A 27647-nucleotide genomic window follows, 5' to 3' on the forward strand; every position below is an offset into this window, starting at 1 on the left:
GTGAAACTCTCTCCTCCAAGATGGTGCACAAGGTTATATTGTTCACATTTTCTCTTATAGAATAATCCATTTCTCAAGGTAAGGAGGAACTCAAATCCTCATAATGTGACTGAATATGACAAGAGGAAACCTTTGATGGCATTGTCTTTGAAGAGAATGGGAGTGTAGATGTGGAGATCTTTTAAGCCAATGCCATGTAGGAGGAAAGACATAGTAACAACCTCTGTCTCTCTCTCCCATCATATGGATCTTTGAGATATGCTCTTGGGACATTAAACCTTCTCTCTCTCTTTCTCTCTCTCTCTCAAAAGGCAGTGCCATAGTCTACAGAGGCAAATAGCTTATTAACTATGCTTAGCCTAAAACTTACAAAAACTTCACGCAACAACTGTCGACCATTGAACCATGGAATTATCAACAAAAGAATCCCCTGAATCAGCAGCTTTGATATTTATGTAATTTTAAAATGCAAATTGAGCTTAAGGTTGTAAAGCAAGTGTATATTTATGCAGCTTTTAGTACTATTGTATATACAGGTATTACAATCACAACAAAGACGGGGTAACAATATTTGGGAATATGCCTTGTATAACCTCAAGAGTAAGCATCAAGCTCCAGGCATTTCAAGGGTATGAATCAATGATCACCCCATGTGTTTTATTCACTTTGTAAAATACAAGGAGGTAAAGCCTCACCAGTGAAGAAGACACAGAATGCAGAAATTAGCCAACTGAGGTCGTTCACTGTCTTGAATAGCTCTAGCCCTCAGTTGAGCCTGGCAAGAGGTATCCGAGTTGGCAGGGCTTCATTCCGATGCGAGGGCTTTATGGTGAAATGCTCTGGTTCTGCTACCCCGTTCTCTTTCGCAATACTTGCCGTTTGTTCCCTATATTTTTCTCTGACATTTTCTGCATTGCCAACCCGAAGCTCTTCCATGCTAGGAACATGAATTTGTCGCCTCTTGGGTGTCAGGTTGGTTGGCAGATCCTCCTGAAAATCATAATGAAACCAAACACTTACTCCCTACTGACGTGTGAACATTCTCAAGTGCTCACCTAAAAGGTGCATGCATGAATGATGGTGGCACAGATTTGCATGGACCCAATGTGTCTGCGTGCGTGCACATGCACAGGTGTATTCTTGGTAAGTAAGTTTTCTGACTCAAAGCAATATGGCTTTACTAATGTACACTTCAAAAGAAACTGGCTTCACTAATGTACAGCTGAAGTGTAATGTGGCTAAACATTAGTTACTTTGCCATAAGATGCAAGACATTTCTCCAAAAAGCAACACATACTTTAATATTTTCAAAGCAACCGGTTGCTAATCTTTGCAGCTCCTCAACTTTAGTGTGGTGACGGCTCCGAAGAGTCGCAAGGCCCTGCACTTGGCTGGAGATGCTGTACTGCAGTTCTTCCTTGATTTCCATGTCATGTTGAGTTGCATCTGAGAGCATATCCAAGCAACAGGACAAAATTTCAACAATTATGCACTCCTAGTGCCCAACATAGTCAAAATAAGTTATATATCAGCTGCATACCCAGAGTATGTGCAAGCAAAGAACCATTAAACAGCTCGACTTCTAGCTCAGCTGCCAAAACATTTTGTTTCATCCGTTCTTGAAATTGTTGACTAGCCTCTTTCGATTCTCTGCATTGTTATAGGCAAAACACAGTCATACTTGAATCACAACCTCTTTTGTAATAATGAAAATACAAATGGTAATGCATCAGTAGAGCATTGCAAACCTGACAATCGATTCGGTCACCGGAAGATGCATTCTGTTACACTGTTCCACTAGGTACTCTGCTTTTTTCCATTGTTTGGTAGCATCATCTCTTCCCTTCATGCTGCATAGAAAAGGAAAATTAGTTTGGAGGTTTGTTTCTAGCAGACTCTTAACATAAAAAGCTATCAAGTTTATTGAACAAATTTTCAAGGTTGTCTCATTTATTTCACCTGACGGTGTGAGACCTATGGGACCACACTGAAGATGGCTACTTGGAATTATAATGGATTATGAGGTTGGACGTTGATGCCTTTGAGGACAGTTTCAAAGACATGGACATTGTTTTCTTCTCAGAGGCGCATCAGGCCCCCGAATAGCTTATGCCACATGTGGTGGGATACAGATGGGAGACAGCCCACAGGACAGTCACGAGATTTGAGCATGGGAGTAGAGGTTCAAGAGGAGTAGCAATGCTATTTAGGGAGGAGTTACACAGCCACTACTACATATTGTACGGAGAGATGATCATGCTAGATACATGTGGGTGAGGCTGAGAACTGACACAAACCGATTTCTATACATTGCCATATGTTACTTCCCCCCAGTACGTCAGTATATGCTGCATCCAGAGGACAATCGCCTTTCTCTATACTAGATGATGATATATGGGAGTTTTCTACGGATGGTGATATCATCCTCCTGGGGGACTTCAATGCCCGAACGGGCAACTCTCAGACAGTCTTCTACGACACTTCAGATGAGATGCTTAGAGAGCTGGATGTGGGTGAGTTGGGGCTTGACAGATGCTCACATGACAGAGAGCACACGGAGTATGGGAGCGCATGGGTTAGCCATACTTAAAGGCTTACAGCGATTTCCTGGAGCAGCCGGTTTCACATGCTTTCCACACAGACACAGAGCCAGTACAGTGGACTTCGTTATGGCACAGCCGAGCTTTATTCCTTGTATTCAGGATTTCATAGTGGGAGCCAGACCAATGGGCGTAGCAATGGATCATGCACTTTTGACATTTTCTGTTTCATTTCAGTATAGTACAACCCAAACATCAGGAGGTAGGTCACATACCCGTTATACATTTACACCAGAGACTGACTCAGTTTATACAAAGGAAATCTATAGCCGTCTATGCACAGCTAGTCCTCGCCTCTCAGTGGGGGAGTACACGACTTTACTAACTGAGGCACTACATGGTGCAGCATCAGAGGCATACCCAGACACTCAGCCGGGTCGGAGGCGGGGGGTCGGAGGCGATATTCTGGGAGCATGCCCCAAAATAGTTGGTATGATGAGGAGTGCAAAGCGATGAGAGCCCAGCTTCAGAGGGATCTTCTTTTAGGAGTCATCACTTACAGACAATCTCGGATTGCTTCCCGACGCCTTGTGCGACGGAATAAACGAGCTTACTTGGCCCAGATGGAGCGAGACTTGTATCAGTTGTTCTTGAGTAGAGACTCAAGAGAGGCATGGCGATTCTTTCATGAGCACTCCCCTCCCCCAGTGATTACTTCTCCTCATGTGTGGGGCCAGTATGCCACATCGTTATATACAATTCTTGGACAAGACCCCCTTCCAGATCCTACAGAGCCATGCCCACCTATCAGCACCTTCTTTACCACTAAGATGGTAAAGAGAGCCATTGAAGGATGAGGACCAGCAGGGCATATGATCATGATGGTCTAGTAGCAGAGCACTTTACACATGCTAGAGGTATGCTGGTAGAGGTTCTTGCAGTGTTGTTCAATCATGCTATGCGTGAGGGGTTACCTGAGACTTGGAGGTTGTCTACTATTGTGTCTATCTTCAAAGCAGGTGATCCTACAAGGCCTAAGAATTACCGCACTATTATGGTTGGGCACACATTGGCACGGTTGTATGCATCCATTCTTACGCAACAGAGTAATTGGGCAAACGGTGAGGGTGTGCGAGCAAAGGGCCAGGCTGGTTTCAAGAGGGGTTTTTCCAATCTTGATCATATTCTGACACTCAGAGCCATCATTGAGGAGGCCAGATCACATGGGAGACAGATTTATTGTAGCTTTGTGGATTTCCACAAAGCATTTGACATGGTACCAAGAGCTTGATTGATGCACAGATTTCAGGAGATGGGGGTGCCCATAGTGTTGATTTGGGGGATTATGGCCCATAGTGTTGACTTGGGGGATTATGGCTCTATACAGATCAATGATGGGACATATACACACTCCGGAGGGGATATCTGATTTAGTTCACTCCACCATAGATGTGAAACAGGGTTGCCCATTGTCTCCTACTCTATTGATGAGGTGTCTCATTACATTGACAGAGAGGGTGATAGAGGTGCCCAGCTGGCAGGGAAGTGGATCCCATTGTTGTTATATGCTGATGATATTGTGTTGATCTTTGACTCACCAGAGGGTATGCAACGATAGTTGGATGCATTACACAAATTTGCAGAGGATAGTGGATTGTCTGTAAACCTTGGTAAAACCAAGGTTATGGTGTTTAACACCACACCACAGTGGATCAGGAGATCAGCACAGACTTTCACATATGGTCAAGAGATTGTAGAGTATACAGATGCATACACTTACCTTGGGGTTGCCTTCACTGGGCCGAGGTTTTCTTTGGAAAGAGCAGCAGAGACTAGACTAACTAGAGCTTTTGCGGCCTTGGGATGCTTGGAGAGGATGTGTTCGCAGGTTCAGTTCCAAGAACCTCGGACAAAGTTATGGCTCTTTGAAACCTTAGTAGCCTCAACTATGTTGTATGGGGTGCAAACATGGGGACCTTCTATAGGCCAAGATGGTTGGAGACGTATGGAGAGGCCCTTGGTATCTATGATCTCTCGAATGATCAGAGCCAAGGCCTTTGTACCCCACGCTATCATTCGAGCAAAGCTAGATGCCCCTCCTATGGAGATTGAGGCGCTTACCAATCAGTCTCCTTTGAGCACAGCTTGTGGGATACTACTAGAGACAGATATGCTAGACTGGCCCTTGAGTCTTCAAGACAGTTAGCTCTTCAGGGGGACACTTCATGCCGGTATGCACAAATGACATCATGGTTTCAGACGCATGGTTTCACCATGGACAGGCTGCCCCCTTTCCAGTACTCTCTTCAGGCACCCTCGATGTCTCTTACACAGGTGGAGATTACTAGACTCATTCGTTAGGACCTGATCCAGCTAGATACCAGGAGCACATGGATGCCATGATATGCCAGTTATGCCATATAGAGCCAGAGACAGAGTTACATCACATTTGTCATTGTCCGGTATACTATGAGATATGAGGCTGCTTCCACTGTCTATTCAGAGAGGGCTTTGGACCGTCGGCTAGAGTTATGAGATATCAAGATCGTTGTTTTTGCTAGAGTTGCGCAGACAGAGGGAAAGTCTCTTAAGGAGACCACGTAGTGGGAGACATTCACAGAGAGAGATCACTGACTTCTTTAGAGCAAGGACTCAGCAGCCGGATGAGCATGCTTCACAACAGATTTCAAAGCCTACTTTTACCAGAGGTATATTAGTGGACAGAGCCACTAAGCTCAGGAGAGCTAGACACCCACGTCTATGGGGGCGACCACGACATCATGGAGGCTCCACCAGAGAATCAGGACTATTCTAGCACGATAGGCTAGACGCCCAATACGACTATTTACAGAGACGGACATTGACGAAGCTCTTCAACAATCGATGCAATACTTTCTCACACAACGCCCAATGCCAGGCATGGATGATGATAATGATGATGATTTTCAATCTGACAATTTTAGTCTTTTAGTTTTAATCTTTCACTTTACTTCATTTTATTTTTGTACCCAAACATTGGATTAGAGCCACAAAAATTGTATCAATTTGGTGTCATAGGTCATTTTGGCCTTTTGAAGACGTTTAATATAACATTTCATTTCATCTCTCTCTCTCTCTCTCTCTCTCTCTCTCTCTCTCTCTCTCTCTCTCTCAACAAAGGGAGGTCACTAGACTTATACGACAAGATCTGTTTCATATTTTTCAACATCAATGTACATATGGGTGGCTCGACATGGAAAGGCCACTTATCTCATAATGATTAAGCCTAAGGCCTCAGTTTCCCATGAGATCATCCAAGCAAAGCTCATTGCAAAATTACCACAGAACAAGAACGCGAAATAGGAACGAGAGCCTCTGAAACGTTTCCCAAACAAAGGGGAGGCCAAAAAAGCAAAATAGGAACGGGGGCGGATTGATAAACTTAAAATATGCTTAAATAAGGATGGATTCCACCTATAAGTTAGTAGAGAGCCACAAACCTAAAATATGCTTAAATTAAGCTAAATTCAACATATATGTTAGTAGATTCAACCTATATGTCCGAGTAGAATCCTATTTAGGCATGCTTTGCAATGACGCTAAAGTCTTAAGGCTAAAACTCGATTGTGCGACGTGCCAACGCAGTAACTGGTTGCAAACGCACTCCACACAACACGTGACACGAATCACAATTCACAAAAGCATTTTGATTCTTTATATAAAGAACATTAACTTAAAGTTGAATAGAGTCCAGACTCCACACAAAAGCTTGGAGCAAAACGATTATAGATCATGAAGATGACTTACAAGGCCTGCCAAGGCGCTATGAGTGGCTACAGAAAGCTTGGAGCAAAACGATTATAGATCATGAAGATGACTTACAAGGCTTGCCAAGGCGCTATGAGTGGCTACAGAAAGATATGTAGAAAGATATGTAGAGGCTAGAATGCAAAATAGAAATTGTAAGAGTCACTAGGTGACAGGTCAAGACTCAATCACTCATGTGGTGGTGCAATACAAAAGGGAACAAAGCCACAAAGGAAACAAAAACCAATGAGCAGTGAGTCATGACTCATGCCTAATGTTCACCCTTGCGTAGGGACAGAAGAGCCTCTCACCTCCCAATCTGCAGTGGTATCCTCGACGTGATGGTATCTGTAACGCGGATAATGTGTCGTGCTCTCAACAGTGTGGGTGCCCCTCAGTGCAATGTGCGTGACAATCTCACTCAAACAAATGGAAACTCTCTCAAACAGAATGAAACACAGGAACAATGGATAACAACAGAGACACAACAGTGGACCAGAACATGTGGACTCGACTAGCTCAAAGAACCATGTACAGACTCTGGCGTGCAGCACACTCAGCTCCAACCCAGGACTCACAGGTACAAATGGGGTGTCGAGGCTCAAATGTGCAGGGATGGTGAAGACTTGCTTTGTGTATAGACTCACTCCTCTCTAGGACGATGCTGGACCAAAGGTGAAGAAGATGATCATGATCACCAACCGCTACTACTCATATGTATCACCATAAAGAGCCACCAACGGCTCATAAATGTTAGCCATGTGGTGACCTGGCCACGAGGTCCACTAGACCACCGTGGGTAGGTACCCTGCCACGTGTCACTCCCTAGACCAGAGGTCCGTCCAGAGGGTCTGTCCCGTGTGAACCAGACCCAGTGTAGCCAACTGTCCAACTGTCTGCCCTGTGAAGTGACACTGTAGCCCTGCTACAGGATGCCCGCCACAAGACCGCTCACCGTCTCGGTGAGAGGAAATACATACTGAGACAAATGACCTGCTCCATACTTGCAGATGAACCTTGCAACACTTTCTACACAACATTGCTTTCGAAAAAGAGAATGACCATAATGTGTTACTCAAAGGATGACCATAAGGTGGAGTAACACCGCAAATGTGGTTAAGCTCTATCATGATGGCAAAATGAAAAGCTTTCGCAGCAACAAGATGGCCACCAGAAGAATGCTAAATAGCCACATGCTAGTGGACTGAAATGTACGTCTACCAAGCGATGGATTGATGCTATAATTAAGAGTGCTTCAAAAAATCCAGGAAATCAACTTAGTATAGACTTGAACCGACGACGTGGCGTTGTGAGGGAGCTCCTTTTGCAGATGCCTGCGGGTAGAAGCAGAGCAACTACAGGGTTCGAGGCTGTGACCATGGATACTGGTCTGCAGAACCGAGAATAGCTGTCATCCCCTTGGGAGCCGAGCAAATTTGTGGAGGCACTTGTGACAAGGTCAGAGATTAGTCTTTTCTTGAGCTTCTGAGAACGCTGTTGGCATGGTCATCGAAAGCTGATCATCATGGCCGACAATACGGGGGCAAAGTGGATGGTAGGGCGAGGAGCAGATGTTCTACCTTCTGTTCCAAGTACATTAGCTGGAACCAAGTACTTCCATCCCAGAAAGAGCTCAAGAGCTTTTGGCTTGGAAGGCGTAGCCAGTACGAGCATGCAACCAATGAAGCGACAAGCTGAGGAACTTCAGATTGGGCTGGATCACGACGGGTTGGATCATGATCAGGGTCTCTTTGGGCCTGGTCTTACAGTTTATGAATCAACTCGATCTCCTCAAAGTCGAGAAGAGCCTCTGAGAACGAACTTTGTGACCTGTGAAACCTCAATACCTACTTCAACTGCTCCACCAATGCCTAATTACAAACACTAGGGAAGGAGGGCTGGTGAGGGGCTGGGTAGGGGCGAGAGGGGTGGGTATGGGCGAGAGGGGGTGGGTAGGGGCGAGGCAAGCTGAGGTGGGTAGGGGCGAAGGTGAGCTGGGGTGGGTAGGGGCGAGAGGGGGTGGGGTGGGTAGGGGCGAGGGGTGAGGGGAGGGTAGGGGTGAGAGGGAGTTAGGGGGTGGGTAGGGGCGAGAGGGGGTGGGGTGGGTAGGGGCGAGGGGTGAGGGGAGGGTAGGGGCGAGAGGGAGTCAGGGGGTGGGTAGGGGCGAGAGGGAGTGAGGGGGAGGGTAGGGGCGAGGGATGAGGGGAGGGTAGGGTAGGGGCGAGAGGGAGTTAGGGGGTGGATAGGGGCGAGAGGAGGGTAGTGCGAGGACGAGGGGGAGATGGGAGGGTAGGGGGCGAGGGACGAACTAGGGCGAGGGGGTGAGGGAGGGTAGGGCCAAGGCGAGGGCGAGGGGAAGAGGGGGAGGGAGGGTGAGGGACTAGGGCGAGGGGATGAGGTGGCGGGTAGGGCGAGGGCGAGGGGAAGAGGGGGAAGGGAGGGTGAGGGACTAGGGCGAGGGGGTGAGGGGGAGGGTAGGGCGAGGGGAAGAGGGGAAAGGGAGGGTGAGGGACTAGGATCAGGGGGTGAGGGGGAGGGTAGGGCGAGGGGGAGAGGGTAGATAGTGGCAAACAAAGAGCACCAGCTATCAAGAGCAATACAGCTATCAAGAACTTGGAATTCATCTTGCAAGACGGGCTCTGAGAAGGGAGTTTGCTAGAAACAGAGGAGAGCTTTCTTATGGTCGGAGAAGCAGACACCAAAAGGGTTGATGTTTTAGGGGGGGTGAACTCCTGTAGAGGAGGTTTCTCACTGCTGCTATGCTTCTTCATAGGCTCAGGTGGCACATTAGATTTAGTTATTGTGGAATCATTTGAAGAGGGTGTTCCTTCAAGCGAAGAGTGAATAGAGACTCCATAACAAGGCATAGATTTTGTAGCCTCCAGCCACACCGGCAGATCTTCGTCTGACCCGTCAAGTGTAGTAGGCTGTTCTTGTTCAGGGTTGGTTTCCATTGACAAGGAAATTTGCTGCACCACTGGATCCATGCCTCCTTCTAAGAGGATGGGTTGCATCGGGGAGCCAGAAGTATGTATCCACATTGCATCGTTTCCCCAATCATGGAGTGCTTTAGTGTGTCGCAGCCACGATCTTCCAATAAGCAAGGGAAATCCGCCCTCAACTTGGGGAAGACGAATCACCACAAAATCCAAGTTAAAAGTAAAGTTTTGTACCTGCAGAGGCACATTGTCTACGATGCCCACTGGGTATACCGTTCGTTGATCGGCCAATGTAACTGTGAAGGAAGCAGGGCGAGTAGGCTGTAGACCTAGAGCTAACATAATGAACTCGGGCATCAGGTTGATGCCAGATCCACCATCCACTATCACTCCTGAGAAATGCCGACCCAAAACGGACACTGTCAGGCGAGGGCTTCTATAATCAGTGAGTGGAGCAACGGGATTGGATATCATATAGGACTCCGATGGTCGCACTGGGAGGTGCCCACCACTAGGACCTGCTCCAGGATAAAGTGATTGAATAACAGCAAGGGTGTCACTTCTAAACTTTGCATCTAGTCGCAGCATGTCATAGAGGGACACTTGTTGGAAAGTGTTCTTCAAGACTGTCTCTGCTCTAAGCTTCTCTTTTTCTACCTGTTGTTCCTCTGGTACCTTGATCTTCTGTAGATCGAAAACTGCTTCCAAGAAAGCTTCATCGATATCGGAGAGCAAAGATTGGGATTCTTTGATGGCACTGGGGGATGGCTTGTTAACAGCTGCAAGTAGGGTATCCACTGGTGTGAGATTGTGTGGGGAAGTTGAACTTGATGGAATGCTAAGACCGAGAGCAGCTCTCTGGGCCCGGGTGAGGACGCCCGATGGCTCCTCTGCCAACTGCGGCGGCTTATTTTGAGGGGTAACCACGTGGGTGGAAGGGGGCGGCTGAGAAACAGTGCTAACTGCTATCAAATTGAGCTTGGGAAAGGCAAACTCGGTCTGGCTTTGACTTGGGTTCGCAGAGGTAGAGGCGCATTGTTTTGGACAATCCTTAGTGTAGTGATCCTGAGCCTCAGGGCAAAGTTGGCACGGAGAAGAGCCTTTTGGCAAAGGGCATTTGCTTTGATAATGCCCATATTCTCCGCATCTGTAGCAGAGTATGGGCCGATTGGAAGGACGAAACGGGGAGCGAGATGGTTGCTGCATGGAGTTGGAGGCTGAAGTGTAGAAGCTCTGAGGGGTTGAGGTGGCATTAGCATTATAAAAACTTTGAGTCGGGAAAGTACTTGACATACCTTGGACAGCAGGGGTATTGAGCAAAGGTGGCATGTAGTTGGGATGGCCGTAGTGGGAAACCATGTTGGATGATGGTGCTAGCCCCTGCTGGAGAGTAGGACCAAGACTTTGCTGTATCTTGTGCAATCCCTTTAGATAATAGCAATCCTTATCTTCAGGACCCGATTTTTCACAGAAGTGACAATAAGAGCGAAGGGGACAATCCTGTGGAGGGTGTCCTGGAGAGCGGCATGAACTACACCATACCATAGCCTTAGTCTCCTGCTGAGACCTGAGCTCTTCTAACTCTCTTTTAAGTTGATCATAAGCCTCTTCATGTGGAGGCTTCTCCTGTCTGAGAGAGAAGGATCTCTCTTCGTGAAGAGCCCGCTGTAACTTTACGGCTTCCAGTTCCCTTCTTAAAGAATTCAAGGGGTCTGATGGACTGTCCACGAGTACAGGGGCAGTATCTAACTGAGGAGAGTCAGTGAACTGCCTTCTTGCTCCCTCTATTCTAGTAGCAGTAGCAACAAAGTCCTCCAGACTGGCTTCAGGACGGAGACTTTCTCTGAGCTTTTGTTGAGAAGTCTTAGGCAGAGCCTTCTATACCCACTTCTTCACCATGAATTCCCCTGGTTGCTGAGGCAGCTTGGCAACCAGGGACTTTGTTCTGGTCATGAGCTCTACAAATGTCTCCTTAGGCTGGAGCAACAGGTTGGCCAACTCATCTAGAATCTTCTCTTGATAATCCCCTGGTTGGAAAGCTTCACAGAACTGCTGTCTTAACATAGTCCAAGTAGTAAAGTGGTTTTCAGCAAATTGACACTACCATTTATCTGCAAGACCATCCAAGGTGGACGAAAAGAGCACCACGTATGCGTCTTCTCTGTTGAGGCCACGACCTCTGCAAAGAGAGACAAACCTCCGAGCATGGTCGTCTGCATCTTCTGTGGAGAGACCTTTAAAGGTAGGGAACTTGATGTTCACCTTTGCCAGAAGACTTGTGAGCTCCTCCATGGCCTCTTGCTCCTGAGTCTGTTGTTCACTAACTTGCTGTAGCAAAATGGGGGAGAGCCTTACCGGAGAGGGTGACCTAGAGGATGTAGAACCGGTCGAAGGAATGGAGGTAGCCGTATGAGTAGGTATGGGTGATGGGGTTAATATGCTTCTACTAGGCACCAAGGGTTGACGCCGTCTGTGGTAGTACTTCAGAGGACTCAGTAGTGCACTTTGACGCTCCAAAGACCTCCTTGTATGTGTCATGCAGTAACCGCCAACCCCACCAAGCTTTGGGCAAGAAGACCTTCACTTGGGCAAGACAACCTTCACTTGGCTAAACATTGGTCTAGACTCTACTAGACCAAGGCGAGTGACTAGACCACCTGGCCTGGACCAAGACGAGGAGGGACTAGACCAAGGACGAGAAGGATTAGACCAGGACGAGGACTGGGTGGACCAGGGCGAGAGAGGACCAGACCGACAAGGCAAGAGACTAGACCAGCTAGATTAAGCTGTCAAGGGTGAAACTGGACCAAACCAATAGGCTGCACAGGCGAAGCGAAGAAACCAGCTACTCAACAGAGTGAGACTTCAGTTGAGGTCCCACCGTGATCGCCAAAATGAGAGCACCTGTAGCGCGGATAATGTGTCGTGCTCTCAATAGTGTGGGTGCCCCTCAGTGCAATGTGCGTGACAATCTCACTCAAACAAATGGAAACTCTCTCAAACAGAATGAAACACAGGAACAATGCATAACAACAGAGACACAACAGTGGACCAGAACATGTGGACTCGACTAGCTCAAAGAACCATGTACAGACTCTGGCGTGGCAACACACTCAGCTCCAGCCCAGGACTCACAGGTACAAATGGGGTGTCGAGGCTCAAATGTGCAAGGATGGTGAAGACTTGCTTTGTGTATAGACTCACTGCTCTCTAGGACGATGCTGGACCAAAGGTGAAGAAGTTTATCATGATCACCAACCGCTACTACTCATATGTATCACCATAAAGAGCCACCAACGGCTCATAAATGTTAGCCATGTGGTGACGTGGCCACGAGGTCCACTAGACCACCGTGGGTAGGTACCCTGCCACGTGTCACTCCCTAGACCAGAGGTCCGTCCAGAGGGTCCGTCCCGTGTGAACCAGACCCAGTGTAGCCAACTGTCCAACTGTCTGCCCTGTGAAGTGACACTGTAGCCCTGCTACAATATCATCCCAATCCTCCTCCATAGGCTCATCCCCATGCATAGATCCTCCCACCTCTCCAAGCACATTTGCCTCTACCTCCATCTCCATTGTAGAAAAGGGTTTGTAACTTTAATTACTGACTTTCAAAGCCTTCATAAGTTTGTATTGACAAAAACAGTCATTTGCTTTCTCCACTCCAAGGCAGGGTTCCTCTTTTTAGATGCAATGTGGCTAGAACCGCTTGGCTGAGAATACACATACCAAGTCGTTGAAGATCGGGCTTATCTAAACCATGTCTTTGCAACCACAAGACGGAGGAAATCTTGATACGAAAATTTGGGCATTGACAATCAAAAATGATCCTCGCATATCCCTATAAAGTGCAAGCCGATCCTTAATTTTGCGTTGCACGTCACAATCAGGGTAAAGTTTCTTAAGATAGTGTTTCAATGTGTATTCACCTCTAAACCATGCTCTTGAGTTGCACCTTGGAGATTTGGATCCAACACAAGATGCACCATGAAAAGGTGAACTAAAAGAGTTCCATCTGTTGTTGCAAAGGTCTTCGATTTCTTCGAGCCTATTTGGGTCCTTCTCAAGGTCTTCGAGCGCCTCCACCATGCGATCCATTGCTTCATAGACCTTGTCAATGCAAGGCCATCAAGCTAAGCAAGTGGATCACTAGTTTTACCATTTTGTCAAGAGTCTTGAGAGATTCCTAGAACTTGAAATCCTCTAAAAAGTTGTACAAAAGATCCTTGTGGCTGTACTTGCATGGAAGTCTCAGTAAATTCAGTATTGATGAAGAGCCGTTGCACTACACTCTGACACTCTATAAAGCGGTTTACAATAAGATAGTTGTAGACAAAACAAGTCACACAAAGCTTCAGAAGAACTTTGTCGGGTGCAATGGAAAAGGATTTAGCTCGGATCTAGTACTCCGAACAAACACAAGGGTTACTTTACTCACTTGAAAGAACTAAACTGAATTGAATGAAAGAGAGATGCAAAGAGAGAGAAAAGAGACGACACGGCATGTCGGGTCCCAACCACCCTCAAGGGTCCCCTTGCTTTGTTGCCAGAGTGCTTTATTACTTGCACAAAATTTTGATAGAAGATACAATGATGCTAAATGTTGAGATGGTGAAATGCTAATGGGTATTGATGCTACTGATACTAGGTATTGCTTAGAAGCTAAGAGGTACTGCAGTGGATATTGAGGGGTACTGCAACGGATACTTGGTACTTGAGAGGCTAACTGTTGGCATTGCGGATCTTTGGTGCTTGGTATTGTGGGGTACTTTGGTATTGCTAGTACTGCGGGGTACTTTGGATACTGAAGGTACTTGGGTGCTAAGGACTCGAAGGTCCTCAAGATCTGTAATCGGGACAGGCACCACGTGACAACGAAAAAGAACAGACCGAACAACCTTAAGCAATTTAAATAACAATTGAACAGAAAGAGATGCACGACACGAGACGAAGAGTGGCAGAATTCCACCATAAGAGAGCACTGGCCCCAAACCTTGACGCCCCTTTTCTTTATAATACTTGAACTCGGTACAATGCCGATAGTCGCGCTTTGCACCTTCATCCAGAAGAGTGCCAGAGACTGAGCCCTCTACACATATTTAAAGACTCTTGGCCTATGAAAAGCAGTTTACATGAAAAGCTTCAAACACAAAAGAATCTAGTCCAAAAGCATATGCTGAAAATCAGTCAACGTAATTTTAGGAAATCCATACACATGCCATGTTAGTAACGTAAATTGCGAAAATCCGTACAAGATGCCACATCATCATGTCAACGCAATTTGCGGAGCATCTGTACTAATGCCACGTCATCAATTGCTACACAAATCTGTGTGGGTGTGGGTGTGTTGGTCTTGCTTCTTCACTTAAACAAATAACAGGAATAAGAATGAGATGATGATGATTTTGAAGCAGTGACAGCTCTCGAATTAACTTGATAACGAATCATGAATCACGATTAATTCAATGGAATGAATGACTAGACCCCTCTGTTCAATATGAACTTAGTGATCGATTGAGATCCTCGGAAAAGATTTCTCGCACACGACAGTGCTTGAGGCAAATGACTACTTGCACACGACAGTGCTCGAGTCGAAAAAAAATATCTATAAACATGATCACAATATGGGATTAGTTAATCCGACATCAATGAGGTTCAAAATGGATCTAGATGTGGTTACTAAATACGTTGTTGGCAGTCATTGTCTGAGATTTGGAATGATTTTTTAATGTGATTTGTCATGTGATGTCCTATGATGTCATGTGCAGTAATGTGACTGTCATCTTTGTACATGTGCTAGATGTCTCGTGTCTAGTGCGTCGGTACTAACAACCAATCTCTCCTAAGACAGTTTATGGCCTTTGTCTGTTTTGCAAGCGTATCGAGGGCGATTATAATTCTTTCAAGAGGGGAGTATGTCACAAACTGGTGACATGGCAAGTCCTCAGACACACACACACACACACACACACACACACACACATGCTGACGTGGCAGTCGAGTACAAACAAGTGCAAACGTGGCAGAAACAGTACGGACAGCAATGCTGACGTGGCAAAAAACAGTATGGACAGCAATATGGATCTCCGCATATCGAGCTGACATGCTAATGTGGCTGTTGATTTTTGCAAATTGCGCTGATGCTTTTTGTTGAACAGATTTTTGGAGTCAGTTGCTTTTGGACAAATTGGTTTAAGGGATTATTTTCTTTTGAGTTTAATTGCTTTTGGAGGCTCTGCTTTTGGAACCCCTTGTAAGAATAAAAGAGTCCTTAGGGCCTCTCTCTTGAGGGCATGACGCAGAGTCTGAGAACAGAGTGTTAGGTAAAGGCGGTGTGCCTCACCGTGCTTTGCCGTGTTCGCCGGCCAATGTCCGGCCGTCCACATTTATCTCCTTGTTCTTTATACATACAAAGAATAAGGAGCTCTCACTCATTCTCACATTGTGCTCATATAGTGAGATTTGAGAGCTCCACCCACATCCTATGTACTCTCTCTCTCCTCCCTTCTCACTCTCCACACACGCACCGCATTCGCACACTCACAATTGGTATCAGAGCTTTGGCTTCGCGACAGATGGAGTGCTACAGAGAAGTGAGCTTTCGGCTATGGTGAGCTCGCTTTCGGTGGAAGCTTGAGATTGGTGAGCAACTACCAGATCTGTGCTCATGGAAGCTTGAGAGACATTCCCAAGCTTGAAAGGAGGGTGTATTGCAAGTGTGTATGCTTTTTTGCAACCATACTTGCAGGAAGAATGCAGATTTTCATTTCTACAGGTCATTTTTCGGGCTCCAAAACAATGTTTTTTGCATACCGAATGCGATGTATGCAAGGTTAGGGTGTAACTTGGGGTTTTGGCACGCAATGGTGATGTCCATTTGGACTGATTTTGACCTCTAAAATTTCTGCAGCAACAACTATTTATTGTGTATTGAGGATTCCACACATGGTTTGCTCTCGGATGATTGCAGTTTGAGCTCGACAATGTATGCCTCGAGCATGTTTTTTGACAGTCACAGGTAGAGCAAGTATTTGTGTACTAGATTTGCAAGTGTTTGCAATGATGTATACAAAGTGTGGAGATTGGTGCATGCATTTGGAGTGCGGTTTGATGCACTTTGGTTGCTCATGGTTTTGAGCGTGCAGTCACTTTGGTTACTAGTTTTGTAGCCGTTTTGCTGACGAAACTCTGCAAAATTTTCCCAACAGTTTTATGCGCATCCTTGGTGCAATCGAGATTGTGATTGCTTGTAGCACTCAAGATTTGCATACAATGTTTTCTCTTTTGGGTGGTGAATCACGAGTTTTGCTCTACATTTTTGATCTTGAGCTGTGAGTGCTTGGCCATTTGGAGCTTCCAGTTTTGACTCCCAACTACATGTTGAGTCTAGTACTCCCACAAGGGTTGCCATTTGTGGTTGAGCACATCTTCTGCAATGTTTTGGCTTGCATACCGGTTTTGACACGACAGGTGTCTTGAGCTTTTGCTTTGTGTATGCTTTTGAGGGATAGTATCTGGAGTTTACTCGTCATAGTTTGTGATCAAGCTTAGCTCTCACTTTTGAGAGGTTTTATCAGTTTGGACACATTTGGTGTTCTTATATCCACTCTCGCAAGAGTGAGGAGTTGTGTATGCTTCTTTGCTTGAGACAGTGGTCTGCTCTCGCGTGGTAGAGTCTTGTGATCTCGAGCATTGTTTGCCATAGTTTTGGCATGGATCAAATTAGAGGCGGTTCTCGCTCACAATCGCGACTAACATGTTGGCATTGCGGCCACGTTGGGCATATTAGGCATCGTTGCTTCAGGCTATGAGACAACAAAAAAGACAGATGCATGCTGCTACTATGAGGACAGCTACTAGAGAGTATGCATGTGACGGGCATATCACTTTTAAGTCTAGCTTGCTTTCAGACTACTTTGTCTACGCGTTTTCTACTAGACGAGCATGCAGTTTTTCACGTGACACCACGTCATGATTTGTTTTGCTCTTTCTCTAGTGGGAGACTTGGTTGTGTGCAGTTTGCTGATGGTTCAGAATATGACATAGAGGGTGCTAGAGATGTATGCATGTCTTTACCTAGCGATGCATTGCTTACGCTACGAGATGTACGTTATGTACCAGGACTCAGCCAGAGTCTCATTTCAGTGCGTCAATTGCAGAGTAGCGGACTTTATGTATTGCTTAAAGAGCAATCTTTCCAGATGCATAGGGAATCACTAGTGATACCCAAAGGTGCTAGGAGTGGTCTAGTATACCCTTTGCATACTTCTAACACACGAGGCGGTAAAGGTTGTGTATTTGCAGCCATGTTTGGAGCGAGAGACGAGACGTCTCTTTTGCGGATGTGTTGTATGGAGAACAGGTTGTGCATTTGTCTTGTGGTGACGTTCACACAGACGGTGGTATCTCTGGGGATGCACAGCTTTGTCAGTCATCGATTGAGATGTCATCAATTGAGGTGACATCAATTGAGCCAGAGACCGATGCATTGTTCTATGATGCGTCTGATACGTTTGAGGCTGACAATGTCCTTCAAACAGCTGTGTGTGTATGTCTTTGCCAGAGGATATTGACATGGTGATGTATAGTCAGATGGTTCCTGATGAGGATGTATATGGCACTAAGGTTGCTGACAGGGATAGGTTGGCACACATAGTGTATGTTTCTTCGGCTTTCAAGTCTCTCATGTCTGACCTTTTGGTTCTCGAGACATGATCTTGCTTATGCGGTTGGCGCATTTGCAGTGGGAGTTGTCAATCGTGCAATGATTGACACTGACATTGTGCATTGTGGAGCCATGTAGGTTGTCACTCGATATCTACATCAAGAGTGTCATTGTAGCTCTAGACCTAGTGGTATGCATGTTGCATTTACACTAGAGCGGTTACAAAGTGAGCCAATGGGCATAAGTTGAGAGCCGTCTTCTCTCACCTCTTGTATATACTAGTTGTAGGCTAGTCTTCTTGCCACTTATCGGCACACAGCCTTTAGTGGGAGAATGTTAGGTTAAGGCGGTGTGCCTCACCGTGCTTTGCCGTGTTCGCCGGCCAGTGTCCGAGCGCTCACATTTATCTCCTTATTCTTTATACATACAAAGAATAAGTAGCTCTCACTCATTCTCACATTGTGCTCATACAGTGAGATTTGGGAGCTCCACCCACATCCTATGTACTCTCTCTTCCCTTCTCACTCTCCACACACACACCGCATTCGCACACTCACAAAGGACCCTTCGAGAGTTGCACTTTGCTCAAAGATTAATATAAAAGAAATACCGAAAGGGACGCCAATCTTTGGGGCCAATCTCTCTAGGCACAAAACTACGCCGAACCGTGTCGACCAAATTGAACTGTGATTTTAAAGTTGTGAAATATTTTAAGTGATTCTCTCTCGCGCAGCAGAATCTAGACTTGGGGTGTCCAAGTTTGTTATAGAGCCTCGATGTCTTCAGAGCAACCTTTTGCTCCCACGACAAAATGATCCTCAAGGCCACCACCAGCCAAGAGAGCTAGACCCGCTATTGGACTAGTCCCTGATATTTATGGCATACACCTTGAAAGTACAAATGAATTGTGTTGAGCATATGGCAAAGTCAACGGCTTCAAAGCCCTTATTTTCTTTGACCCCGGAGCTACAGAGAACTTCACCCATCCAAAACACTTGAAGCAGATGCACTTTGATTATGATGCAAAGGGTGGAGAAATTGAAGTTGAGCTAGCCACGGGGCAAACTCAGAAAGTGGTACCGCTCATTGGTGCTCTTCCAGTGACTATCCAAGATTATCATGGAAACGCCGATTTCTACATTATGAAGTTGGGCAATTGCGACGCTCTCTCGGGCATGCCTTGGCACAACAAGAATGATGCGACTCTCCAAGTTCGGAACCGAACCATCACCGTGGCACAGAAGGGCAAGCAATTCATCCTCAAAGTTCGGTTGTCAGAACAAAGCCTTGAATGAGCTCTCTAATTGTTTTATAGTTAGATACTTTTTAACATTGTTTGAGAAGTATTGTTTGAAATTTGTTTGAAATGGATGCTATCTATTTTAAACCTGTCTTGGTGCCGATTTGAATTGTTTGACTCAAGTTTTAATATTGGTTTCAATGATTGCAGATTTTACTCATGGGTAGAGTAGTGAGAAATATTGTCTTGGTATTGTTTGAACCTCAGAACGACGCACACAGGATGTCTGGGGAGCATTTCGTTGTATGCTAGAAAACCTCCGAACGATGCAAATGAGATCTCTGGGGAGCGTTTGGTTGTATGCTTGAACCTCCAAGCGACGCAAGCTGCGGTCTGGGGAGCGGGTTGTATTCCTCGAACCTTTTTAGGTTATTTGTGGGGGGGAGTGACAAGGTAGTCGTTGAGTAGCTTCATACCGCAAACCGTTTGTCTCGAGGGAGTGCTCAACGGCGCTGTTTGTTGTGTCTATAACATACATATGTGAGCATTTGTGTTGCATTGTGATGTGTCAACAACTGCATATTCCTAATTGGATGAGATTGCTTGGGTATGTAATTTTAGTGCATCAAGACACCTGTGGAAGATCAGTGTGGTTTGAGTGTGATGGCTAATTTTACTACACCGGAATATCAAGAGTTCTGATCTGGACGAAAGGAGAAGCCAACTCCTTGATCAAAAGAGCGAACTGATTGTCCCTTGAAATAACCCTCTGAAATTTTTGAGCTGACTTGAGTTGTTTTGCAGATATGTTGTAATCGCGAACAGTTACTTTCTTTCAAACACTTCAAACAATGTAATATGATAATAAAAATCACTGAGCAAACATTAGACAATTAAGATTGTCATCATACATACCAGGTCTGCATAAGTGCTTCCATCTCACAATGTCTTGCTGCAAGCTGTTTAATATCTTCAGCACTATTCACCTCAGACTGGCACACAAAAGCTTCCCATTGACTGTGGGTTGTACATGCTAAGTTGGTAACTTTATTCATCCCATCCTGTATGGCAGATCTCTCAGAAGCAGACTGCTCTCTTAATGTGGATACCATGTCATGCACCTAAATGGTAAAGTTTTTAGTACAAAAAACTATTTTGTTTTCACCTGCAGAAATATAAAGACTACTCACCAAAGCAGATTTTTGGGCTTTTGTTTTTGCAAAGAGAGTGGCAATCTCTTGAAGCATCTGCTGTTCTTCTCGCCTAGCCTGTTCCTATAAAACAACGAGTCTTTTCACAAGCAGAAACTCTGATACTGGATAAATCTTGGCATGCCATCATTATTTACAGAAAGTGAGCAATCAAGTGCACGTACCTCAAAAATTTTCTCAAATTCAACCAAGCTACGTTCTTGTGCTAAACTACAGTCATCAATATGACGGCTTAGTTCAGCATTGTACTTCCCGAGTTGATCAAAAGCATCAAATGTTGACTTGGATAACTCCTTGATAGCCATCAAGCTAGAATGGGCTCCCTGCACAACCCAATGAGCAATTTATGCCTCAAAGGACTGCAGATAATAAGCATTTGCAAAAATTGAAGCAAACTATAAATTTATGTAGAGCTACCTCTCTTTGTTGCTGAGCAAAAGCTGCTACTTCATTTTGTTGCTTTGAGAAAGTGCACTCTAGATCTTGCAGAACCAATTCTGCCTCTAGTACAGCGTCTCGCAGCAACTGCAAGAATGAGGGAATGAGGTGAACACCAAAAGTTCATGCAGAAACAAGCATGCCCAATAGCTCCCAATAAATGCTCTTACATCTTGAAGACCTCTACCATGATTAGTATTTGTGTCGGTTATTCTGTCCAATAATAAATTGGAATCATTTTCATGAGTATGTACCAGGTCGAACAGACCTTGAAGACGTGCAAAGTACAGAAGCTTCAGATCTTCTACTTTAAGCTTTAATTCACCAGCTGACTGCATTGAAGTTGTTAGAATATTAACATCTACTTAAGAATGGTTAAATATTAAATGTAGGCACACATACATGTCCTTTTGTCTCCATAAAGGCTTGAATCTGATCATCCAAAGAAAAGATGTGCTCTTGTTGCTGTTTGATTGAAGCAGTGACATCCTGGCGGAGTGCAGCCATGAATCTCAGAAGTTCGGACTGAAAGCTTTGGACAACTTTCATGTTTTCAGCTTCTAATTGCTTCTTCCGCTCTTGCAAGACGAATACAATCAACAATTCATTTCATTATGTATTGCCACCAGAAGAAAAACATACAATAGGATAAAGGCAAATGAATACCCAGTTTTGAGAATAGACCAGTCACATCCTGAACAGTTTGCTCAAAGTTGGAACGCATACAGGTGGTTTTCTCAAGTAGCACTGCCTCTGTCCAGCGAAGCATCAATTGGGTAAGGTTTCCTCATATAAGCACTACAAGTTTCTGTTGTGTTGTATAGATATTGGTACCTGATTGCTGCTGACTTGAAATCACAAAATCTTTTTGACTTAATTTAGTACTAGCTTGTTTGATATCCTCCTTGGTGTCCAAAAGAAACTGCTTAGTCACCTCAAGATCTTGCTGCAAAATAATTCACCACCCACTTTACCTTGCTTACACAAAATATTGAGCCCTCTCATGTAACAAAGTAACAAAATTTTACCTGTTTTAGGTCCAACTGGGCATTGATATGATTGCAAAGATCGTGCTCTGATTCATACCTTGCTTGCATTTCCTCCAAAAGCTGCAATATTGGCAAGGAGACGATTGCCAAGTTTAGATAGCAAATCTAACGTTCTGAAAAGAGCAGAAGTTATTTTATGGAGCACACAGAATTATCCCGTGGACACCAGCCGTGCTGGTAACAGCAGAGAGATTGCTAGGGGACTGTAGGAGTGGCCAAGTTAGCAATGCAAACATGCACTGCCTGTTCCTTCCAAAGTGAATCTAAGGGAGCTTGCACCCCCATAAAGATGCACTGCCTGTTCCTTTCAAGGTGAATCCAAGGGAGCTTGAATTCACAAGAAGGTGCGAGCCTTCATTTTACTTCTGGAAAGCAGAAGGCGATTTTCTCTGAGCAAATTACAGTCCTCAAAAATGAGCAGACTTATTTAACAGATGGCAAATGTTGAATCTCAGGAAAACAGACAATCGTGCAGCCTCTTAAGCCCTACTAACCTCTGAATTAGAGTGTAACTTCCTCAGAAGAAAAGTTTCCCCAGTGAAGGGTTTCCTTGGTTATTCTCCCAGCCACAAGACATCAATGTTGACAATGCCTATGCTCCTCGTGGAAATAGATGATTTGTTGGCAAGTTTCAAAATGAGAAAAGAGCAGTAACTTTGCAGATAGCAGTCCATTGAGGTACACCTCTCAACATTCCAAAAGGATAGAGTCTTGACCAAAAACTCCAATCCCCATGTACTGTCTTATGTTTCGGAAATGGAAGCGCTAGTGATTTGCAGAGTGGTTGTTTTAAGGCCTTTTCAAGCATAATTCCATTATTATTTTTGTGAAGGAATGTGCAGGCACCATAGAAGTCATTATTGTTCTAAATTGTGCACAGCTACCGGATGCTAAATCCCCTGAAGTAAATAAGAAGCAACATGAATAAAGCTTCCTCTTGCCAACTGTAACAAATGATGGGCAGATGCCTGAATAAGATTGTTTCTGTGGGAGACAGAGTAGCATATGCATATTGTCCATTAAAGACCAAGGTGCAAAGCCGTGACCAACAAAAAACTGACTAACAACCAGTGCGTTTGCCCACATTGCTCAACCTCATAGAGCTCTTCTGCTAAAACCTCTCTTTTAGTGCTCCCAGCAGGAACAGGGAAATCTGTAAAGTAGTTAACAAATGGCTCAAGGATAAGCACCAAGAGATCAGACAACCCTAGGTCCCATAGCATTTAGGAGAAAATTAAGCAGTGGCATGAGGGGCAATGTTTTTATATAAAACCTTAGAAAAGCATCAAAGTCAGATTGACTTGAAGTGATAACATTGGAAGGAGATACACAATCTAACATTCCAAACACAAGTGCACAAACTCAGAGCGCAGTCCCCTAAGTCAAAAAGAAGTAGACAAATGACAAGATATGGCTAGAGTAAGTAAGCACCTTTCGAGTACATGCAAGATCCTCTTCTACACGCTCCATCCTCTCAGCCATTGCCTGCTTGTCAAGATGATGTGATGCAAAGATTTTTCTTTAAATAGGATGTGGACTAATGGAGTATAAAACATGGATGCTAAACCTTTTTATCTGCTTCATCTTGATAATAGCGTTCTCGAGGGATGTATACCCCATTTTTCTCCCGGGCAGCATGTAATTCTGCAATTCACACGTCCTCAAGAAATAAATGTGTCCCAGTCTATACTATCAGGACTGAAGGCTTGAGGTGCAATATCACAACTGAGTCTCAATTAATCAAGGGTGTGGCATTAACAGCTGCAGGTACCTGTCTTGAGTCTGTCTATTTCACCATAGAGCTCTTTAATAAGAGTAGTTTTCATCAGTTTTTGGTTCACCTACATCGATACCATGAAGGTAGGTGTCATGAACTAGGTGGAAAGTGTCATGTGTAGATTGAAGCAAAGGACAGAAAGTTATTCTCATTATAATGATGCACAGAGTGAGATACCTCTGGCTTGTTCTTGATGCTCTTGGCACGTTGAGCATAGTCCAAGGTGCTTAGAGTTTCTTCAAGGCAATGGACGGATGGTGAAACAGTGGCTATAATGCATGTCTTGGTTCTTCCCCCAAGAGAATCCCTTAACAGTCTTGTAAGTTTGCTATCCCTGTAAAAACAACCACATAATTCATTCAAGACCTCTTCCAAACAATGGTGACCAAAACTTATGAACCCATGGAGCCAATCAAACATGAACACCTGTAGGGTACATGTCCAAGATGCTCTACTAGGCTTGTTATAACACGGCCCAACGTGAGTAAGCTCTTATTGATTTCACCTGCTTCTCTTGCTCTACCCTGCAATAGGTCACTAATGTTTTTATCAATGAAAAGCAATTTGCAACATAGCAAATATGAAGCTCCACTTAGAATATTGAGCTGCATATATAGCCAAGTTCTCCGATAATGCATTACGCATGCATGTAAAGTTGACATCACTGCCCTGCTTGAAGCTACCACAACAGCCACGAGGCATGCACAAGGATGAGCAGAAAAGCACCTCTCTAGCACCAGACCGACAAATGTTTTCTGAGCCAGCGAGATCCACCAAATTAAGTTTTCCACATTTTATCAACTCCTCTCCTTCTGGGGTGGCTTCTTTGATGTGAATAGTTATTGAAAAAATAGAATGTGATCGGCTGCCAATCATACAGTTTTGTCCAGACTTAGCAGGTGTACAGGCCTTGACAGCATTGAACAAATACTTGAGGGAATCCAAACCTGGACTGCTTGTTAAGCAGGGTCTCTGCAGTGCGTCTTTTGGAAGAACCCCTGTCAAGAAGGTTAAAGATCTCTACTGAATTTGTGACGATTACCTCTTCCAAGCCCCTAACAATGACACCCCCTTTGCCATCTTCCATCAAACTTAAGGGCTTTCTCTTGTCATCCATCAATTTAGAGATATCCTCGGGTGCAAGTAGATCAGTGGTTTCTTCATTGTAAAGCTCCAAAAAGGTAACTTTGACAGAATATTCAGCATTTTGAAGCTCCAGAGTATCAAAGATTTGTTTAATGGCTCTAGGTATCACCCCTGCATCTGGGGGAAGCTCTCCATTCTGAAAAGGATTACAAACAAAGCACACATAAGATATGTAGTTGCACTAGAGCGGCCTTCCAGAGCCAATCACCAAACAATACATTCTTACCCTAGAGTTTCTGCCTGCACCTTCCATAGTGTAAGTCTTTCCTGTCCCAGTCTGCCCATATGCAAAAATTGTGCAGTTGAAGCCTTCCAAAACCTCGTTAACAATAGGCACTATAGCTTGATCATATAAATCCTTCTGCTGAGACTGAGTTCCAAAGACCTGTAATACACAATAGCCATCAACTTGACAAACTTACTTCGGTCACAAAAAAAAATTGCCTACAAGATGAGAGTTTTCAATGCATGAATCCAAGAAAGAGAAATGTTTGAGGCAAAAGGTCAATGCAGAAATGAAGCGAAAGAAGGGCAGCACTCCTATATTTCCTCGATCCACCACTCTGTATCATGCACACCATAATGTCTGTAATTTCTAGTCTGCCTTCTATACATACTCCTCTATAAAAGCACGTGCGCACACACAATTGGAGTACAATGTAGCATGCACTAACCCTTATTAATCTAGTCTACACATGCACATACATGCTTTGAGATAGAATGATATAGGTATGCATAACAAGAATACAAGAGTGCTCATGCACTTCCATGCAAGCTAAAGATGCACAGACAACCATTTGTGAACTGGGAAAGCTTTGAAGGGAGAGAAGACATAGACTACATTCCAGGTTTTGGAAAATCCCTCGCAGCTAGGCACACGGCTCACTTGAAAATCATAAACCAAGGCACATTATGTATCTTCCCTATCTACTATTTACACTAGGTCCAGAGTTCCAATCATCATTGTGTGTGTGTGTGTGTGTGTGTGTGTGTGTGTGTGTGTGTGTGTGTGTGTGTGTGTGTGTGTGTGTGTGTGTGTGTGTGTGTGTGTGTGTGTGTGTGTGTGTGTGTGTGCGCACATGGGCGCATTTATACAACAGCATATGTGGATGGCCACGTTTTGATTACTCAATTAAAACATGCTCTCATAGTTTCCTACTTTGTCGAATGTAAAGACTCGATCAAGCTGCTTGCCAGCAATATTCTGTGACACTGCCACTTCCCGCTGTAGATCATGGCATGTGACCACTTGAGGAGCATTGGATCGCAATTCCTCATCATTGAAAGGTCTGCAAAACAAACAACATAGTTAAAATTCTGCCTGGCGAAGGATCACCATGAACCCAAATCCATATTGCAGGGAAATGATGAGAATGGCAACGTTAGGGCAGAAAAGAAGGATGGCAGTGTGCACGCTTAGAAGTGCACTTGCCAACATGAAGATGATGGGCATCTGTGACCTTGAAAAATCCCCTAAAGAGTGTTAAGGCGCAAAATATGCTGAAAAAACAAACCGCAGGCGAGGTATGAAGCTAGAACAGCCCAATAGATCAGAATTCCTCGCAAAGGCGAGGTCACAAACGGGCGATGTGAAAGAGTAGTAGCCAACCTGCACCGCAAAAGAACTTGAACGTTGACGCCTTTCTCCTTCTCATGGCGAGAAGCCATGGCTAGCAGAGCAGAAGCAAGGGCAGCGGCTCTTGCTGAGAGGGGGAAGGCCGAACAAAATGAAGTACCCCGCGAGTGTTTTTCAAAGTTTCTTCCCGCTTTCAGTACTTTGGAAACTGGACATTGGGCATAAACCCAAATTATTTAGGACACTCGAGTTCTCAACCCAAATCAACCTCATCACTATCAAATCATGCTCAATGCCCATTTAGGACACGGGCCCTTTATCCTAAATTGCCTCCTCTCTTGACATGGCAACCCTTCATTGCCGCCTTTCTGATGACACCGCTAGCTGTTGCTCCTATCATAGCATGGTGGGAGGCGATCAAGTGTGGCATCACTTTAGGTTCTAGCAGGGGAAAAATAAAGTAATATATTTGGTGTCCCGAAGTTACAAAATGCCACCCTGAACACCAAATTTACAATGGTTTGCATTTATGACATCAATCCAATTCACATATATTTCAAAACGGGTGTGTCCGTGAAGTGGTTAGGGCATCATGCTCCCAAGGGTGACGTCTTGGGTTCAAATCAAGGAGGGTCAAATAGCATGGTGGGACGCGATCAAGTGTGGCATCGCTTTAGGTGCCAGCTCGAGGAAAATAAAGTAATACATTGGTGTCCCGAAGTTACAAAATGCCACCCTGAACACCAAATTTACAATGGTCTACATTTATGACATCAATCCGACTCACATATATTTCAAAACAGGTGTGTGTGTGAAGTGATTAGGGCATCATGCTCCCAAGGGTGATGTCTTGGGTTGAAATCGAGGAGGGTCAAGCAGTGGGTGCCTCCCAAATTGACTATGTGATTCTGGAATCCCTCAAGCAAAGATTGAGTACTCCTTCTCCGCTACTACTCTTACACAAGAGAAAGCACCTACAGAACAACAATCTTTGAAGCGAATCATACAAGAGAGTAGCGTTTGCCATGTATCGTCAATGTAGAAACAGCCCGGATACACGTCTACCACAACAGTTGTCACCAAATTTAATTTTTTGTATGTCTACACTACTCTGAGAGTAATAAAAAAAGACATTTTTATCACTTAAAGATGTTTTATAGTGATCAAAATGAAAATCTAAGATTGGACGAGTAGTTTCCTCTCTCTAGTCTAGCAAGAGAAAGTGTCTATATTTGATTTATAGCAAGCTACTAAGTAAGTGAGAACGGTATAACTAAGTC

General features: G+C 44.7%; 1 protein-coding gene across 2 annotated transcripts; it reads right to left on the reverse strand.

Moving 5' to 3' along the window:
- Positions 1-426: 426 nt before the first annotated feature.
- LOC147422062 (kinesin-like protein KIN-5C) lies at positions 427-26570 on the reverse strand. Of its 2 annotated transcripts, none has more exons than XM_086502821.1 (23): positions 26401-26570; positions 25951-26080; positions 25018-25176; positions 24593-24927; positions 24372-24510; positions 24072-24169; positions 23823-23979; positions 23640-23709; positions 23436-23512; positions 23300-23353; positions 21848-21928; positions 21654-21765; positions 21486-21572; positions 21222-21397; positions 20990-21151; positions 20799-20906; positions 20546-20704; positions 20361-20438; positions 20086-20291; positions 1749-1850; positions 1541-1650; positions 1298-1446; positions 427-990 (listed from the first exon to the last, which is right to left on the reverse strand). In XM_086502821.1, exons 1-23 carry the CDS (start codon positions 26457-26459, stop codon positions 766-768), a joined length of 3033 nt encoding a protein of 1010 aa, XP_086358947.1. In that variant the 5' UTR covers positions 26460-26570; the 3' UTR covers positions 427-765. The 2 variants fall into 2 exon arrangements, with proteins under 2 accessions (XP_086358947.1, XP_086358946.1); XM_086502820.1 differs by having other exon boundaries at positions 20361-20444; positions 26401-26569.
- Positions 26571-27647: the final 1077 nt, after the last annotated feature.

Source organism: Adiantum capillus-veneris, chromosome 27, assembly GCF_014529385.1.
Source record: "Adiantum capillus-veneris isolate H3 chromosome 27, ASM1452938v2, whole genome shotgun sequence".
In the NCBI taxonomy this organism is placed as follows: domain Eukaryota; kingdom Viridiplantae; phylum Streptophyta; class Polypodiopsida; order Polypodiales; family Pteridaceae; genus Adiantum; species Adiantum capillus-veneris.

What these genes read in the sequence shown, in the direction of transcription:
- LOC147422062 (XM_086502820.1), bottom strand. Translation starts at nt 26,459, where the DNA reads ATGGCTTCTCGCCATGAGAAGGAGAAAGGCGTCAACGTTCAAGTTCTT. An exon ending in ATGGTAGAGGTCTTCAAGAT is followed by an intron (nt 20,907 to 20,989) that starts GTAAGAGCATTT and finishes TCATTCTTGCAG; the next exon opens with TTGCTGCGAGACGCTGTACT. An exon ending in GTGACCGAATCGATTGTCAG is followed by an intron (nt 1,651 to 1,748) that starts GTTTGCAATGCT and finishes ATAACAATGCAG; the next exon opens with AGAATCGAAAGAGGCTAGTC.